The 17,042-nt window shown below is 36.4% G+C and overlaps 1 protein-coding gene across 1 annotated transcript in view; it reads right to left on the bottom strand.

The window, feature by feature from the left end:
- LOC306774364 (glypican-5-like) overlaps positions 1-17,042 on the bottom strand; it is a gene marked incomplete at both ends in the record, with an annotated part of 133,618 nt that overhangs the window by 53,082 nt on the left and 63,494 nt on the right. The window contains one exon of the mRNA XM_079264383.1: positions 408-570. Coding sequence (XP_079120509.1) covers positions 408-570 — 163 coding nt within the window. The remainder of the gene's footprint in view (positions 1-407; positions 571-17,042) is intronic.

Below are 17,042 nucleotides of genomic sequence, written 5' to 3' on the forward strand. Positions count from 1 at the left end.
CCTTGATTGCAATAATGTCCCCATAGCAACTATTATCTTTAATGACTATTATTACTGCTGTCATAAAGTGGGGACTACTGTAAGTCTTCGTTTTTTATGCAACCACTCCTTGGATTGACTTTTCTGATCAGAAATTGAGTTTATTTTTAAAATCTCACAACTATGAAATAATAAATTGTAAGATATAGAATTCAACAAGGTAAATTAAACAGAATGCAGAAATGCATTTCACTTGCTAAGGTAGGCATATTTTTCAATCTCATGTGCGTCAAGAATATTATTTTCTTCAGTATCTAATGTGTGCGTTTGGTTTAGAAACCTGTTTTTTTATTTGTGTTATATCTGTCTGGAGCCATGAAAACCAATCAGCTGGCTGTTATTTAAAAGTTGAAAATGTTTCAACTTACATTTCAAGACTTGGGAAACTTTCCTCTTCACCTCGCCACCACCTGAACCAGCACAGCCATCTTCATCATCACAGTCTCCACTGTAACGTCCCTCTGCATCTCCACTTCCTGTTTCAATCTGGTCCAGTGACCCCAGTTTCGGGATGGATTTTCCTTGCAGTAGCTAGTTATAAAGAGAGACACAGCAAAGTGCAGGTTAGGGAAGAATTCTTTTACATAATTTTGAATGAACTTCTCTGCCTTTCTTTGTTTTTTTATTACACATTATATATATATATATATATATATATATATATATATATATATATATATATATATATATATATATATATATATATATATATATTATATATATATATATATATATATATATGCAAATAAAAGGACAAGAAACCTTCAAAGCTGCATATTATGCCAATCAGCCACAAGGTTCTTGTAAGAAGCAACAAACCAGCACAAAACAACTAGCACTATAAAAAGAAATCAGCATTTCTGCCCTGTAGTCTACTGCAATTTGATTTTTAATAGGATTTTTCAAAAAAAAAAAAAAAAAAAAAAAAAACAGTCATTTATTAAAAACCCACAATGCTATATGCACGGAGGGATTCACTGCTGAACCAACACTTAATATGAGTGTTCTGATTACTTCCACCTATACCTATAACTATAAATAAATCTATAATCCGAGTTACATGGCAGTCCTTCTTCTCGGCCTACAGGGCAGCTCAACTTTCTGCTGTAATGCTGTGCCGCAGAATCTAATTCAAAGACTCTGTGAACTCGACACCAGGGGAAATGCACCTCCTAATTGGCTCATTTAAATTCATGGTGCGTCATTGGAAACAAGAGCGAATGCTTTGTGTTGATCAGAAAGGTAGTGTCTATGGTAATTAGTAACTGCTGTGGTTCAGAGCAGGCAGGGGAGAGACAGTGTTAGGGTTTGCTGGGACATATCTGAGCCCGTCTGCCATCTCTGCAGCTCAACAGTGACAGGTTCGATGATGAAGAGCTCGGGCTCTTTCAGCTCTCCCTCTTTGTGTGTAATTAGCATGATTTCCCTTCCAATTACTGCAGAAATATGACCAAATGTTCAACATATTATGGAGAATAATGGGCTTTCACAGTGCCAAAGTGCTGCCTTGTTTGGGAGTTGACTGAATTTTAACACAGTTTCATTGGAGGTAGAGCACTGCTCGAGGGCTTTGTATGTAGAGTTCAAAGACCGTCAACTCTGAAGCCATCTTTAAAAGGAAACAGCGTCTGGTAATCATTAGCTTGCACATGGGAAATAATGAGCATCTGAGCTATAAATTTCACATATTTATCATATGCACTGAGCTAAAAGGCAGAGCTCCACAATACTTCTTAAGAATAAGTAAGGAAAATATCTGCTTTCTCCGACACATTCATAAAGGAACTCCATCGCATAAACTTCAGTCAAATGGCAGTCAACTTTTTTTTTATCTTAAAACTTAGATTGAGGACAAGTGATCTAGAGTTGACTTGACATTTTGCTTTTGTGAAACTGATCATCTGCGTATTCACCTGACTAAATACAGATTTTCCATCCTCGGTTCATATTTGTCCATGTTTGTCATGGAAATTGCTTAAAAAACAACTGCCAGTTCATTACTTAGTCATCCTTTTACCCATTGCTGGTAGCAAGGAAATGGAGTGGGATACTGTCCTATATACATATCACAGCCCTCTTGTATGTTTATTACTTCTTCCTGAAACACTTTTTGAACTAAATACCTTCCAGAAGATGGCAGCAGGTTTGGAAGTTGATTTAAAGTCTGTCTTTAACCTAAGAAAGTCCAAGTGGCTCATCCTTGAAGACAGCAGCTTACACAGCGCTCTTCCTCCACCCTGCTGGTTCAAAGTCGTGTTTGATATCTATTAGTGATCAAGCTCGTTCCATCCATGTGCTCCATCAAGTGCATCACTAATTTTATCCATCAAACAAAGCTATCTTTCCTCAAGCATTTCTTGGCCCACACTGTGACACTTGCACTTGTGAATCTTCCTCAGAGGTGGTATCGTGTAAGCATTCTTCAACTTGGCCACCTCACGTTTTACACTTCAAACACTTCATCCTATAAAAAATCATCGCACTGGATAAGGGGTTCAGTAGCTTCCTGACTAATTTAGTTTTTGCAGTTAATTTACACCTTTTTTCCTCTGCATTTTTCACAACCCTGGTGTCTGCTCACAATGAAACTTTGCCTGGTAGTCACACTTCAGTAGCTTAAATATTTCAAGAGTTTTAAACTTGTCTGAAAGAAATGTAGTGAGTTTTGTCATTCAGGTAACTTTTTTTTTTTTTTTTAAATCTTTGACTGATATTACTGATAATACTGAAGCTCCTCAGTATTACACACACTTAATTTAAGCTTTGAATCACTTCAGTGCAGATTCTTTTTTTATGACATGAAGACCCAAAAATGCTTAAACCAAACAGGAATTCAAGGTTTAGTGATTTGGAGGAATGATGGCTCAGAATACAACTATTTAAATAGTGGATTCTGTCATTTTAAAGATGTTAACATACCTTTTACTAATAACTTGTGTAAAGATTACTTGGCATATGTTGTATCCCTGAACTGGAGTCTTCTACACATGTAGATAACTTTTAAAGGCACTACTGTGAGATCTTCTGTTGCACCAAGACACATGATTCTTTATTATGGCGACAACAAGAACACTATTAACTCTGCTGCACACACAAATAATAATAAAGAAAAACTTAACTAAAAGTCTTCTGTGAGCTTTATTGTGCTAAAAAAAAAAAAAAAAGTATGTGTATACTGAAGCCTCTTGGCCAGGTCTCTTTTTTTTTTTTTTTTTTTAAATTTAAAATTGCTTCTCAAACAGTTTACCTGAAAAAAGAAATTGCATGTGTGTGTATGTATATATAAATATATATAAAGATGTAGTCCATCTTTTTTCAGTTCCATCCTGTTCCTGAACCATATCAAGTTACAAAACTAAGAAAATGATAAGGAAGAGACTAAAAGCCTAAAAGTTTTTGGTCTTTTCATGAGATTTGTTGGCAAAAGCAGGAATATTGTCGGCCTTCATCGTTGTTAGATGAGATATTTATATCTTATTTATAAACAATGACATGACTCAAGTTTAATTTATACAAATGAATAAACAGAAAATAAAGCTGAACAGTAATACTTTTTAAAAAAAATGTTCCATTGACAAATCAAACCTGGATTTGGTATAAAAATGCAATTTGCTAAATTTTGATTTTAGTTATACATAAATCCATAAACAATGAACAGTTTGACCTGAACCGTTGTGTTGCTCTCATTGTGGCCATTACTAGAACACTTGATTTGCATCAAACATTATTAATTAATCAATCAAGTCCCATGACCTATAATTATCTTTCACAGCCAGTTATTTGTTCCAAAGCTATGGAAAGATTGGTCACATTTGACCGAGCCCGTCACTCAGCAGGCTGCTCGATTCTTCAGCTTGTCTGGGACTGGGGAGTAAATGTGAAGTGTTTGATTATATTGAACAGCCACACCACTCTTACTGACACTATGAAGCAAGTCTGAAATGCCTAACTGTTATTAGGCTCTACTCCATAAGACAGGTACTTTGATTTGCTTCAACTCTGGACAAGCCCACACCCGCTGTTATTGCAGAGTGTGGAGCGTAACTAATGACTAAATATTACCAATACTACTAAATAATTATACTACATAACACCATGCATGATCCTTTTCTGATTAGTTATTTTATTCTAGCTCAGATATAAATAAATGTCTTTGCTTCAAATCATTTTTTTTCATAAAAAATTAAAAGATTGGCAAACATATGCGCTTTTGTACAGTAATACCATGAAACACTGAGTGTAATTTGTGTCTCTGTTTAGATTTTTGTGGTATCCTAAAGCTTTCATTTAGACAGATGTATATTCAGATACATCTTAGAGAAAAAAAAGCATATGGCAACGAGTTGAGCTGTTCAGTCCACCACTCAAAACCAGTTGCCACAATACATGTTGTAAAATCAAGGTGTTGTGTAATATCTCTGTCACTTTTTTCACTGAAGTATGTCACAGGTATTTCATTAGGATTACAGGACAATGAATCATCTTTTTAAAGAGGGCATAATATCTCTCCTTTTGGGTCTTTTCATTTGCTCTGCATTGTAGAGCACTTCAGGTCTTGAAATAGTTCAAGGTTGTATTCCAGATATGAAAAGATGAATTTGCATGCAGCTGTTTTAACTTGAGCCATGAAAAGAAATGGACATTTGTCTGAAAGACGAAGGCCAATGCCTGCCCTGTGAATTTTCTCATTTAACTGACTTTGACTGCTCTTCAGTACTAATGAAAAGTCAAACACTTTTGCCAATTTATTTCATTAATGCACTTATAATTGGGGTAATAAAGTGCTAATAAAAAACAAGTGAGTTAACTGCTGAAGCATTCAAAGAAAAAAGAAAAAAAAAGATGAGTAAAACAGGAAGCATTTTGTGCTGGAGAAATCAAATTAAACCTACCTGCCAGTCACCTATTTGCCCATTGGTTTCTAGCTCTCTGGCACGGTGCTATAGCAACACTGTATTGCTTTCATGTAACTGGTTAATTGGACAAATGACTGTAGTCCAGGGCTTTCACATCATAGGCACAAATTGAACAATGCACAAAAAAGCCAATAATTTTCAATGGAGAGAGCCACAGCCTGATGGACAGCATCTAATGGAAGCTGGCATTGATAAGAGGCAAAAGTTACAGTGGCAACAATTTAACTGTCAAGCAAAATGGCAGATGAAAGGTTCCTTTTTTCCCCCCATGCATGGAGTAAAGAAACTGCTTCTTGTGATTCACCAGGACCTCAGGAAAAAAAACAGGAAAACTGAAGCCTGGAAGAACACCAGTAAAGAAGAACTTAAAGATTGAAAATTCATGCAGTGGTTATTAGATTCTGAATCCAAATTGGTATATTATAATGTTTTTGCTACGTTGACATGTAAAATTTTATGAAACAATGTTTCATAGTTCTTACCAGAAGAGAAACGTACTCATGTTGTCTTTTCTCGTGGTACTTGCTAAGCCTGACTGTGTGTTATTATATACAGGTTTTCAATGTGCATTTTGCAATTTCTCTTTAAATATATGAAAGTTTTTCCAAAAAAAATATGTGACCATGTGGATTGCAAACATTTAGGGAACAGTCCACCAACGTGAAAAAGGAAAGTTGTTAATAAATAAAATAAAGATCACGGATCCTTCAACTGCTCCCTGTGGGATTCCTGATAAAACTATGCTGGATTTAAAATGCTTACAATACAATCCAGTGTATGCACACGTTAAATGTAGCAAAGTGCTACAAACCCCCAGCTCACCAGTGAAAAAGGGGAGAGGTTTTTAAGCATTAAACCCACAAATAAGTTCTTTTAAATAAAAAGGTGTTTATTTGCAGACGTGAATGTTGTTGCCCGTGACAACCAGGCAGGAACAAAGAACCAAAACAAATTTGTAAAAGGCTTCACCTGCTACACGTCACACCCAGAACAACAAAAGGGTGACAAACTATTCACAAGAAAACCACAGTTATTTAAGGCAGGTTACAAAACACCCCTACTAGGCTCACAAACACAAAGATACAAGGTACAAATCCTTACTACACCACAAAACCACTTTCCAGACTGACAACAAAGGCAAAGTGAGGCAAACTGAGCCATAAACACTCAGCTGCCCTGAATGATTGCCAGCCTGCTCCTTAAATAGGGCTGACGAGCTGGTCCAGCTGAAGATCCCGGAAGGAGCAGTGCAGCCAGTAGTAGGGTGGAAACAAGGCAGTCAACCAATGGTCTAGTGGAGATCACACAGTCAGATATGCATAACAAGTAATGGGACGTGTAACAAATTATTTAAGCTTTCAAATAAAGTATAATACTGTAAAATAACTACTTTATTGTTGAACCGTCCTCTCCACTGAACTGCAAACCACCACATTTTAGTTTCAGGCTGCTTAGCCTTGTGACGCTTGATGGATGCAACCACAGTGTTACATTTTAGAGGTAGCATTGGAACATCTGCTTCATAAATACTAGATTTGAGAAAAAAATGTGTAGCCTATTTTCATTATTTGGTTGTGGCTAATTACAGATTTCTCCTTTATTTCATTTTCCTACGCTGTGCATGTGGAAGTGCAAACAGTGCACTGGAGGTGTTTTGATAAGGTACCAATTACTAAAACTCTACATGAAAAAAGGTTTAAATCAGAATCATTCTAGGTGTTTATCCTAAAAACTTTTCATTAATACAGAGGTGGTTATTTCCATGTTTTTCTTTCATTTTTTTCATTTTGATGCGTTTTAGGTTATTACAGAGTTCACCTCCTTCCACCAACACAAGCCTTTATTGTCAATCAAGTCCAAGGTGGATCCCTTCTTTCACCATCTTGTTAGTGTTCAAAAGGTAGAAAAGCCAAATGCACTAGGAACTTCGTCAAGCCATGGACAAGAAATCTCTTTCAGTTGTCAATTTTGAAACATCATAACTAGAAATGAAATTGAGAAAATCCATCTAAATTATTATTTTTTATTTATTTATCAGCCTGTCTTTTTATACAGAAATGTTGGAAAAAATCCAGACTTCTCTCATTGAGTTTCCCAGCATTCATGTTTGATGGGAATGCATCTCAAGGACTCTGTTTCTTCAAATGAAATACAAGATGAACTGATCAAAAAATGCTTGATAAGTTGATGGCTAATAAAATGGATGGTGAGGTAAATTGTCTTATGCATCTGTAAGTAATCAAATGATCTCTGTCTTTCGTGTTTAGGATATTGATGCTGGCAAAAGAAAATGGAGTGATGATTTTGGGAGTCTGTACCTGCAGACTGAAGGAGCAGATTGCAGATTCACCTGAGGATATTGGTGTCAGCACAGACGGATGCGCTGTGCTGCAAGCACTTAGAGGTGTGGCGTCCTGCTTGATCTACTGTCTAAAACTGAGTTTCCCAAAGCACCTGGCATACTCATGGGAATCTCTTCAGAAATCATTTGAGTTTTGATGAGCTATCATCAACATACAGTTTCCTAAACACAAATTACTTGAGTAAAACAGCCTCCATTGAACCACAGAAGACACTGAGCAGGTTTCAAGATTCACTATGAGCCTCATGGGTGACTGTGGCTCAAGAGGAAGAGCAGGTGTCTTTCAAGCAGAAAAGTTGGGAGACTGGAAAAATGGGAGATTGACGTGCCTATTGAATCCCCTGATTTGTCATCACAGTATGTGTGTGTGTGTTTGTGAATGGATGAATATGGCATGTAGTGTAAAGCACTTTGGGTGGTCAACATGACTGGAGAAGATTTACATGAGTACAAGTCTGTTTACTATGTTTGGTTTTCATAAACTGCTGAATTTCTACAAGAACTTCTGTGAGACCTTCCACTTTGCTACTTTCTTTGTTTCTTTTGAACTTTTATCATGACCCAGCTGTATTGGGGAAAAAAATGTACAACTTGGGCCTTGAGTTGAAGTTTGCAAGAAAAATATAAAATTTGAGATATATATGGACAAAAAATGCCCCTGGAGTTGTCTGGAACTGCTGTCTCTCAGTTGTACTTTGAACTTGAGCAAATGTAAAGCGCTACATGGCTTTAGTGTGGTGAGAGTTGAAAATGTTGGGTTCACAATGCTTTTAGTTTGAAAAGAAATTCAGCATTTTATGACTTTCTGCACTTTATACTTAATAGATACAAAGATATTTTGTGCTACATTAATACAGACATTGGATCAGATTACTGATCATGTTTCCCCTGCTCCACTGTTAATGGGTACGGTTACATGGTGTTTTTTAATTTGGAATTAATAATTTGGAATTAACTTATTCAGTTACAAGTTTACATGAAGATAATAATTCCGAATGAATGTTTACATGAAACACGTCCTCACCTAATTCCTCTTTAGAGCGGCGGGTTGGGAAGGGTTCTGATTGGACAGAAGGTGCACATGATGCATGACATATACTGGAAATAAAGTTGGCTCCCTGCTTCTCGTCTTTTCAGTCGCAACTGTAAAAACGACATGATAAGTACCAGTTTCACCGCTATTTTTATTATGAATTTGAAGTACCAGCTCAACACGAGCATACTACTTCACTTTTTGCAGCAACTGAGAAGAAGAAGAAAGACAGACCACCAAACACGGGAGGCAAAACAACACGCGTCATCGGGACAGGACAAGGTAATGAGTGTGGGCAGAATGACCGGAATTAACTTAGAGCAGAATGAAGGTTTACATGACAGAAGAATTAAATAGATCTGAATTAAAATGCGAATAAACCAGCCACTTACATCGGAATTAAGTTTAATTCTGAATATAAATTAGCATTAGGAATTAAGTGTTTACATGGTCGTTTTTCATCAGTTTAAAGCGGAATTAACTTTTATTCAGAATTAAACAGGAATTAAAACTCCAATATAAACGCACGGAATGTTAACTACCTCTTTGTTTTGATCCCAGTTTCATGTTAAGAACTAAGTAAAGCATGGTAAAGTCACTCTTATTCTGTTTTTTGTAAGTTTTTGGAAAAATGTTTAACTTTTTGGTCATTCATTTGTTCGAAATACAAGCCTAGTAAATACAAGCCTTAGTTGTCAATGACTGGGTTTACCATGTATTTTGTTCACGCATACTCTTAACTGTTGTTTTTTTTTCCTTACAATTTGTGTAAAGAGGCAATCCATATTAAGACAGCAACTGAGTTTGCATAGACTTTGAGTTGTGACAAAACCTTCCAGGTATCATAGTTATTTCAGAGAATGTGATAATTAATACTGATTAACGGTTCATACTCTTTGATGCAATTTTATTGTTTTGCTATGAAGGTTGATGTATTTCCTGATATATTTATAATTTCTGTCCATCTGAATTGTATACGTACTGTTCAGCCCTGTAAGACCAACTGTCTTAGTCGACAATAGGGATGGAGGTGATACGACTGATCCTCAAGAATTAGGCCCAAACCAGAATAAAAAAAAAAAGAAGAAGAAATAAGAAAAACATTCAATTCACTTAATGTTTTTACCTGAAAGTTTAGTTATTAAAATCAGGTAAATTGAAGAAAAACTTTGTTTGACAATTTATTTGACAAATTTTAACAGAGCAAATTACAGCGCTGTTCAGTCAGCTAAATCCTATAACTTAAGCAGAGCTAGCTTGGTTGAATACATTTTATATAATGTTCTTAATTTAAATAAATATATTAAATCAAATTAATGATTTCAAGTCAATTAAAAATAACTTTCATTTATCATTTAACTGTCCTAGTTTTATCAGATTTACTTTAAAGCTAGTTTGAATTAAATGTGATTTACTTTTTTGATTTAACTCACCCAGTCGTGTGGAACTATTTGACATAACTGAGTCGAGTAAAAAAACAACACTTCATTTCTCAGAGTGTAAAGATCTGAGGACTGGAGTCATATGATCCAATTTCTTGGTTTAGGTAACAGCTCAGGCTTCAGCATTCTGGACTAACTACTAAAGATAAATGCATGGGTAAGTTTTCTTTAAATCCTGCTGAGACATCAGTCTTTTAATCTATGAAATGTTCACTAAGTTTGGCTGACTTTAACAATTGTTTTAGGATGAATTCACATCATAATAGTCCGCTAGACTCGGTCTGATTGGGGACTTGGCTCAGCAACAACTACAATACAATTTAAATTAAACATGTTTTATAAGCGACTGTGCATGTTACACCTGAGATGACTAAAACATAAAGGCAAAAATAAAAATGTTTAGCAGCAAATTAGTCTTCTCATGACATCCTGTCTAACCCATTTTTTCTACAGTAAAAACAAAAAGGTCTAAATTATTAAAAGGATGCATTCATAGAAGTCAATTTAAAGATAGTTATGTAGCTGAAATGCAGCCTTAACATAATACCATCTTACAGTGCATATGTATTTCATATTAACATTTGGCTTTGGTGTCAAAAAACTGTAAATTTGTGCCTTTTTTTTTAGCTTAAACTTTAACACACCTGGTCGCATGATATATTTCTAAACTTATACAGTGACTGCTGTACATATTACGGCCTTCCTCATAATACCAGCTGTGTCCACCAACAGTTTAGGGAATCACAACAAAGACAGCAGTTTGTAAGGAAACTCTAGAGCTCTGGCATGAGAACCGAGGCTTGGCTTGACTTTCATCACTGCACCATAACGGCGATACTCTGACAGCCTGCATCACAGTATATGGCTTAGTACATCGGACTGCACAGGACTGAAAAACTGCAGCAAAACACAATAAAGCCTCCATCAAAAATTTATTGGTGCAGACCTACTGTGGCTGTATGATATCTTCATTACCCGCTGCATAAGGAAAGCCCAGAACATAATCAAGGACACCAGTCATCCAGCCCACACACACTTTTCTCACTCCTGCCATCTGGAAAACGCTACCGGAGCATTAAATCATGCACCAGCCATTTCAGAGACAGCCTCTCCCCACAGGTAGCCAGTATAATGAATATTACCAGCACACATACAGATATGCACAAACACACACACCCACACACACACACACAAAAAAAACCATGTGCCTCAAAAGAAAACAGTTGTTTCCTTATTGTGTATTTTCTGAAGTATCGCTTCATAATAGAGTCTGCTGTCTTGTTTTATTTCTTGTTCACTGTTGCGAGCGCCACAGAGCAACACTTTTATTAAAGCAGACACTGGCATCAGCTGCAGGAGTTCTAACAAACTAAAGCAGGTAGAACTGAAACAATGAGGATGCTTACAGGGATTATTGACCATGAAGCTTTCGCTTAACTTTAGAGTCATTACACAAAAATCCTAAGACAGTTTCTGCATTCAGCTTGCAGAAAAGAGAACGTGTCATTGTGCTGCCATCTAATGCTTAACTTTTCCATCTGCTGTCAACTCCAGTTTAGGACTTCACACCATTCCAATATGTATTTTAACTGTATTTTAACAGTGATGGAACAAGGTGACTGCCAAGTTAGGATGTTGTGTAAATGTAAGGGCAGTATCTCTATATTTATCCTGCAGGCAAAAGCAGATCTGGCCCCAAAACTAGCAGTGACACGTTAAAGCACCCATTTATTGTCAGACTGTTGGGGTTTTTTTTTAAGAGGGTACATTTCCTAAAAGGTGCAGGATGTCATGTGGCAAAATGTATCACACCTTCTGAGATCCAAGAGATGAATCATGCTGTGACTGGAATTTTAAGCTCATTAGTATTCTCTTTGAACCCGTTCTGCTATCTGTAAATAGAGGGCGGAGGAGAGATCGTACAATGATCAAATTTGCCAGTCAGAGGGAAAAAAAAAGTGTCAGGATATGTGTCGGCTCCCAAGACACACACTGTCACTTGCCATCTCCCTCTCTACACCAGCAGCACTGACAGTGTGTTTATCCAAAAGTGCAGCAGCAGGGAGACAGCAGGTCAGCGAGAGAGAGAGGTGTGAGCGCAAATTATCATACGATGTTTATTTTGAAAGATATCATTGTTTAAATTTAGCTGTCCAACTTAGCAAATATACAAAAAAACTATGTTAAGGAATTGTGCATGCATTTTATAGCTATGTTAAAAAGAGAAACAATGTGCAATGTTTCTGGAGCAAGAAGCCTGCTATACTGTAGCTTTGAACAACAAACACACATCCCGAGGCACAGCTTTGTACAGAGTGGTTGTTCATTACAGCAAACTCACATTGTCGGCACGCTGTATAAATATTTCTGTTTGGCTGAAAACAGACCACAGCAAATGTGAATTTTATCCCTCTTTGAGTAGAACTTTCAACAAGCAAAATTTAACTCAAAATATTGACGTATATAACTTGTTTAACCCTTTATCAGGCAATTGACTGTTTTTGATCACTTTGTTTTCTTTCATTTTCAGCATGAAACAAGTTTTTTTTTAAATAAAAAATGGAACAACTGAATGGAGGTCTTGGTACATACAACAAGGACAATTTTAGGTTAAAATTTATCATTTCATTGTATTTCATTGAGTGCCCTATACAGGGTTAAAAAGAGTTACAGTGCAGCTTTTTTCAGACATGAGATGCACAATAATAGAATCTCCATTAGACACTGGTCATTTTATTGCAAATGTTGCTCATGACTCAATGAGACGGGCCTATAGAATCACAGTCTCAGTTTTCATGTCATATCATTGTGACAATTCATGTTAGTTCACCAAACAGGCAGCAATTTTAGGAAACAATGATGGTTAAGTTAATGTAGATGGCAACATCACTTTTCCACATGCTTCTCAAATAGTTGTTGATACACCTCAAGATATTGTCTTCATTTTCACCACTTCATAAGAAAATGAATTAAGAAGCCCAAGTAGAGTCATCACATATTCATCTGGTTTTTAAAGTGACATAAAGTGGAGAAAGATCTGTATGACAAAATTTGGCAACATAGGTTTTAAGAGAACTCAAACAGAAAGATGTTGAGTGCCACAGCTGAAGAAATAGGTAGAAACATGAAAAGGTAAAGAAAAAGTAAAGAATTTTTTCCCCTCCAGAATTCTCTGAAGCAGAAAGTGTGGCAGAGGCCATGGTAGTTCCAGGCTATATTCATTTGAGCTCTTGAATTTAGCCGCAGTAAAACCTAAAGCCATAGTTCCTTGAGGTAAGGCAGCGCAGGGGGAAAAGAGGATGGAGGCACCCTGAGTGGAAGCAAAATCTGTTAGGATTAAAATAATGCAACTAAATATTTAAATGATTTTTCTGCTCCCATCAGAAAAAAACATCTGAATGAAAGAGCTTGAACTTCAATACTGAGAGGGTTGACAGAGAGAAGCAAACTGTACATTTGCACGTTTGTCAATGGCGAGAGTGGATAAGCAAACATGTGGAAATGAAGTAAGTTTCTCAGACTTTAGTTTAGAGATCTGGTATTGATTGGAGGGTTTTTTTCTTTTCTTTTTTAATTTTTATATTTTTTAAAAAGGAAATAAAAAAAAAAAAAAAAAGTAGAAAACTCCCAAACAGCTGCTACTGTGTTCTTATTAGCTGATCTTCTTATATATTTTAAAATGTATAATACACATGTTTAATGAGTATTATTCACATGATTAACACAATGACATTGAAAAGCAAAACAACATTAATGTAATTTTTGAAAAATAAAATGTTTGTTTGTGGTTTACTTATTCAAATCCAAACACACACTTACTCCCAGCTCAACATATTATCACCCGCTTTTCCTTGCACAGAAATATCCCTTCACCAGCATTTCCAGTACACAGCTACAGCTGGATATTATCCCTTTTTCTTTTGCAGCAGGAAATAATGCATCAATTGCTGCAACAGCAACATCATCATCGACAGGAAAACATAATTTTATCGTGTTGACTTATCAGACATACCATCAATGGCATAAGGAGCCTGGAGGGGAGTAAAGGGAATGCATGCCTAACTCCACCAACTCCCAATGATGAGATTCATGCTTGAACTGTTATTTTTGCTTCTTTATTTTCCTTGTTTTTAGGTTAAACAGTCCTCACTTTGATTTCCTTAGCTCTAATACTATCCTTCTTCGTTCCCTCTATCAGACTAAATGAGAGGCTTACCTGTTGCTTCAGTGTAAACCTGAAATGCCAATTAGTTGGCTTATTACACAAACAGGGTTGGAAGTTAGCAACAGCTGTGCAGTTTAGCTGGATTTACCCTGCAGTGTTTTCATTTAAGTGCCTCATCTTGCAGGTGTAATTTCTGTCATCATAGACATGGGTTAACAAACACGCAGATCATTAGGCTTCACACTGTCTTTTTAATGCATAGTACCGTGGGAATTTAATGCAGCCGTGTTCCTGCAGGTTTTGGGAATCATCCCCCATAAGACTACTTTACACACTCCTGACATTTTGCTCTGAACCAAAGGGGTTTTAATCGAACAAACTGCATTTGTAAGTCAAAATCAATTACGTTTTTAAAAAAAAAAAGAGAGAAATACAACAGGATGATGCTTATAAATAAGATTGTCTTTCCCAACTGGCCTTTTTTAAACATTATTCAAATGTTATATTGAGGTATGCAAATTTAGAAGCACAGCAAATAAAATGTGAATACATTCTCAGTGTTAATCCTTTGGACTAAGAGGAGAGGGGATATGAATAATTCACAAGCAAAACTGCTGGTCAACCACCACATCAATGAGTGGTAAATAATTCAGCTAGCAGACTGGGTGAGGAGCTGCTTTCCCCCTGATTTTGATTGAGAGACACAGGGACAGGGCCTACTTATAGATTCTTGATGGGTTTTACCACATCAAGAGGAGAGGACAGGCAAAGAGGAGAGGAGCCAACAAATAATTCATAGGAAAGAGCTGCTGATGAGCAAGATGATGAAATCCCAAGTTTGTTAGCTCAGATTGCATGATGGACTTGTCAATAGCTGCATTGCTGTTTTGTGTTTTCCTGCAGTCTTGACTGTGGAATAGTAATGATGAATTTCCATTCGGTGCTGGGGAAACTGGGAGCAGTTGCTGCACTTAGTCAAGGTTAGGGGCAAATGGAAGGAGGAAGTAAAAAGCATTTTTGATAAGCAGGTGACAAACATTGAAAATTAACATTTGTATGGATGCATCATTTTTATTCAAACAAAACACGCAACAGCGGGGTCGTTTACTTTTATTCATATCTCAGCCTACTTTGGCCAGTTTCATTCATGCCATTCCCACACGCAACTCAGCAATTATGCACACGCGCACATCTTCTTTAAGGCACGTTCTATGATTTTAATAAATCGCACCAATGTTATAGTGACTTACCAGATTAATATGCTGTGTAATGTAGAAGATGTGCATACAGTCACTCGTGTACAATAGAATCAGTGTGGGCACTGGAACATGTAATTGATGTTTTTGTAGGTTATAAACTGAGCTGCCATTAACCACAACCACATTTACACTCCAACAAACACACACACACACAAGTACACACAATGCATCTCTTGCATTAAGAATTCAGTCTACCACAGATAAATTCTGCAGTCTCAGATTTCAAAGAGTCACTGCAGCACTGGCTGCATTTTATATCATGAAAATTTTATCCTTCCCAGACGTCAGTGCCCACCTTGAACAGTCCCATTGTCGATTAATCCAACATTTTTCGCCTTTTGTAACACTGTTGTATATAGTTGACACATGTGATCATGACCTGTTAAACAGCAGCGGAATAAGCTGAGTGTTGATGATGAATGGCAATTCGGGTCAGACGCACGGGCTGACACTTGTGCTGCACTTCAACAGTTAATGAGATGCCAATCAGGAGTATTTGCAAATCAAGTCCCAGTGAGATGATAATGCAAACTAGACTCAAGGAGTGTGAACATACAAGCTGCCACATGACTTGTGTCTGATGCATAATACAAAACATTTGCAATTCTTATACACAGTATCATTTGTAAGAGTTTGCCTTCTTCTATTGAAATTTGGCTTGAAAACATGAGCATTTTCTGTCATTTTCTGAATCTGTTATAACCACTGACGTTTCTGACACCATGTAAACTAATTAGGGCTATCAATGCAATAGATTGATTTGGTAAATTTTTGACCAAACCTGCTTGACATCCAGTCTTTAATTTGTTATTTTTACTGGGTTGGTTTAAATATTTACCCCGCTGCAGTGTCAAGCCAGATACAGATGACAGAATCCTGAAGTTATTAGTTTTTATTTTGGCATTAATGGTCAGGGGAAGGGTGTGGGTAACGTGTGTGAGTGTTTTTAAGTGTGAAACTTTTTTTTTATTTTTATGTTATTAAGCACTTTGATATGCTTTTGTGTGAAAAGTGCCATACAAATAAAGTTTGATTTGATTTGATTTAAAGCACTCACAGTTAAAACCAGCATAATGTGTTTATTTGACAGTAAAGGCCAGTGAAAGAGTTTATTATGAATATCAAACAATTATAATCACATGTTTTAAAAGTGGAAAACTGGTGGATTTGGTGAATAGTTTGAAAACCTTAACTGTTTTATTTTCCTAAAAGGTCATGTTCAACCTGTTAACATTAAACTTACCCTCTCATATTGATTTTACTAGGAAGCTTTAACATTGCACCAATATGATTTGTTCTGCTTTCTGTAATATAATATTTGCCTTATTTGTACAGATCAGATCACATTGGCTAATTTTATAAAACTATGTACTGTACATATTTACTGTTAGCGAATGGATATCCTGCTGCTCACCATGCTTCTAATGCCCCAAAAGAATCCGCTTATGTTTCCAACACATTTCATACATTATAAATTGAGCATGCTCCATTTTTTTTTTTCAATTAAAAACCCAGAAAATAACCAATTGAAAATAACCTTTGTGATCAGGGTCACTACCCTCTACTGCTCCCTGGTGGCTGCCAGCCTCTCATTTTTTCATCCAATTCCTTGGGGCAATTTGAGCTTCTTCTTTTTTTTTTTTCAGCAGTGTTTTTTTTAAGAATTTTTGTTTCCTTTCTCTCCATCACAGAACACATGCAGCTGTGTTTTTATCCTCAGAAGTTATGTGTGTTTGGAAGTCTTGCTGACAAACTAGTAAACAGCTCATTTAGAGGGCAGCAGCACCAAACTCTGGAACTACTGAGGGTCTTCACAGTTTTACAAC

Source organism: Telmatherina bonti (genome assembly GCF_933228915.1).
Source record: "Telmatherina bonti genome assembly, chromosome: 1".
Taxonomy (NCBI): Eukaryota; Metazoa; Chordata; class Actinopteri; order Atheriniformes; family Telmatherinidae; genus Telmatherina; species Telmatherina bonti.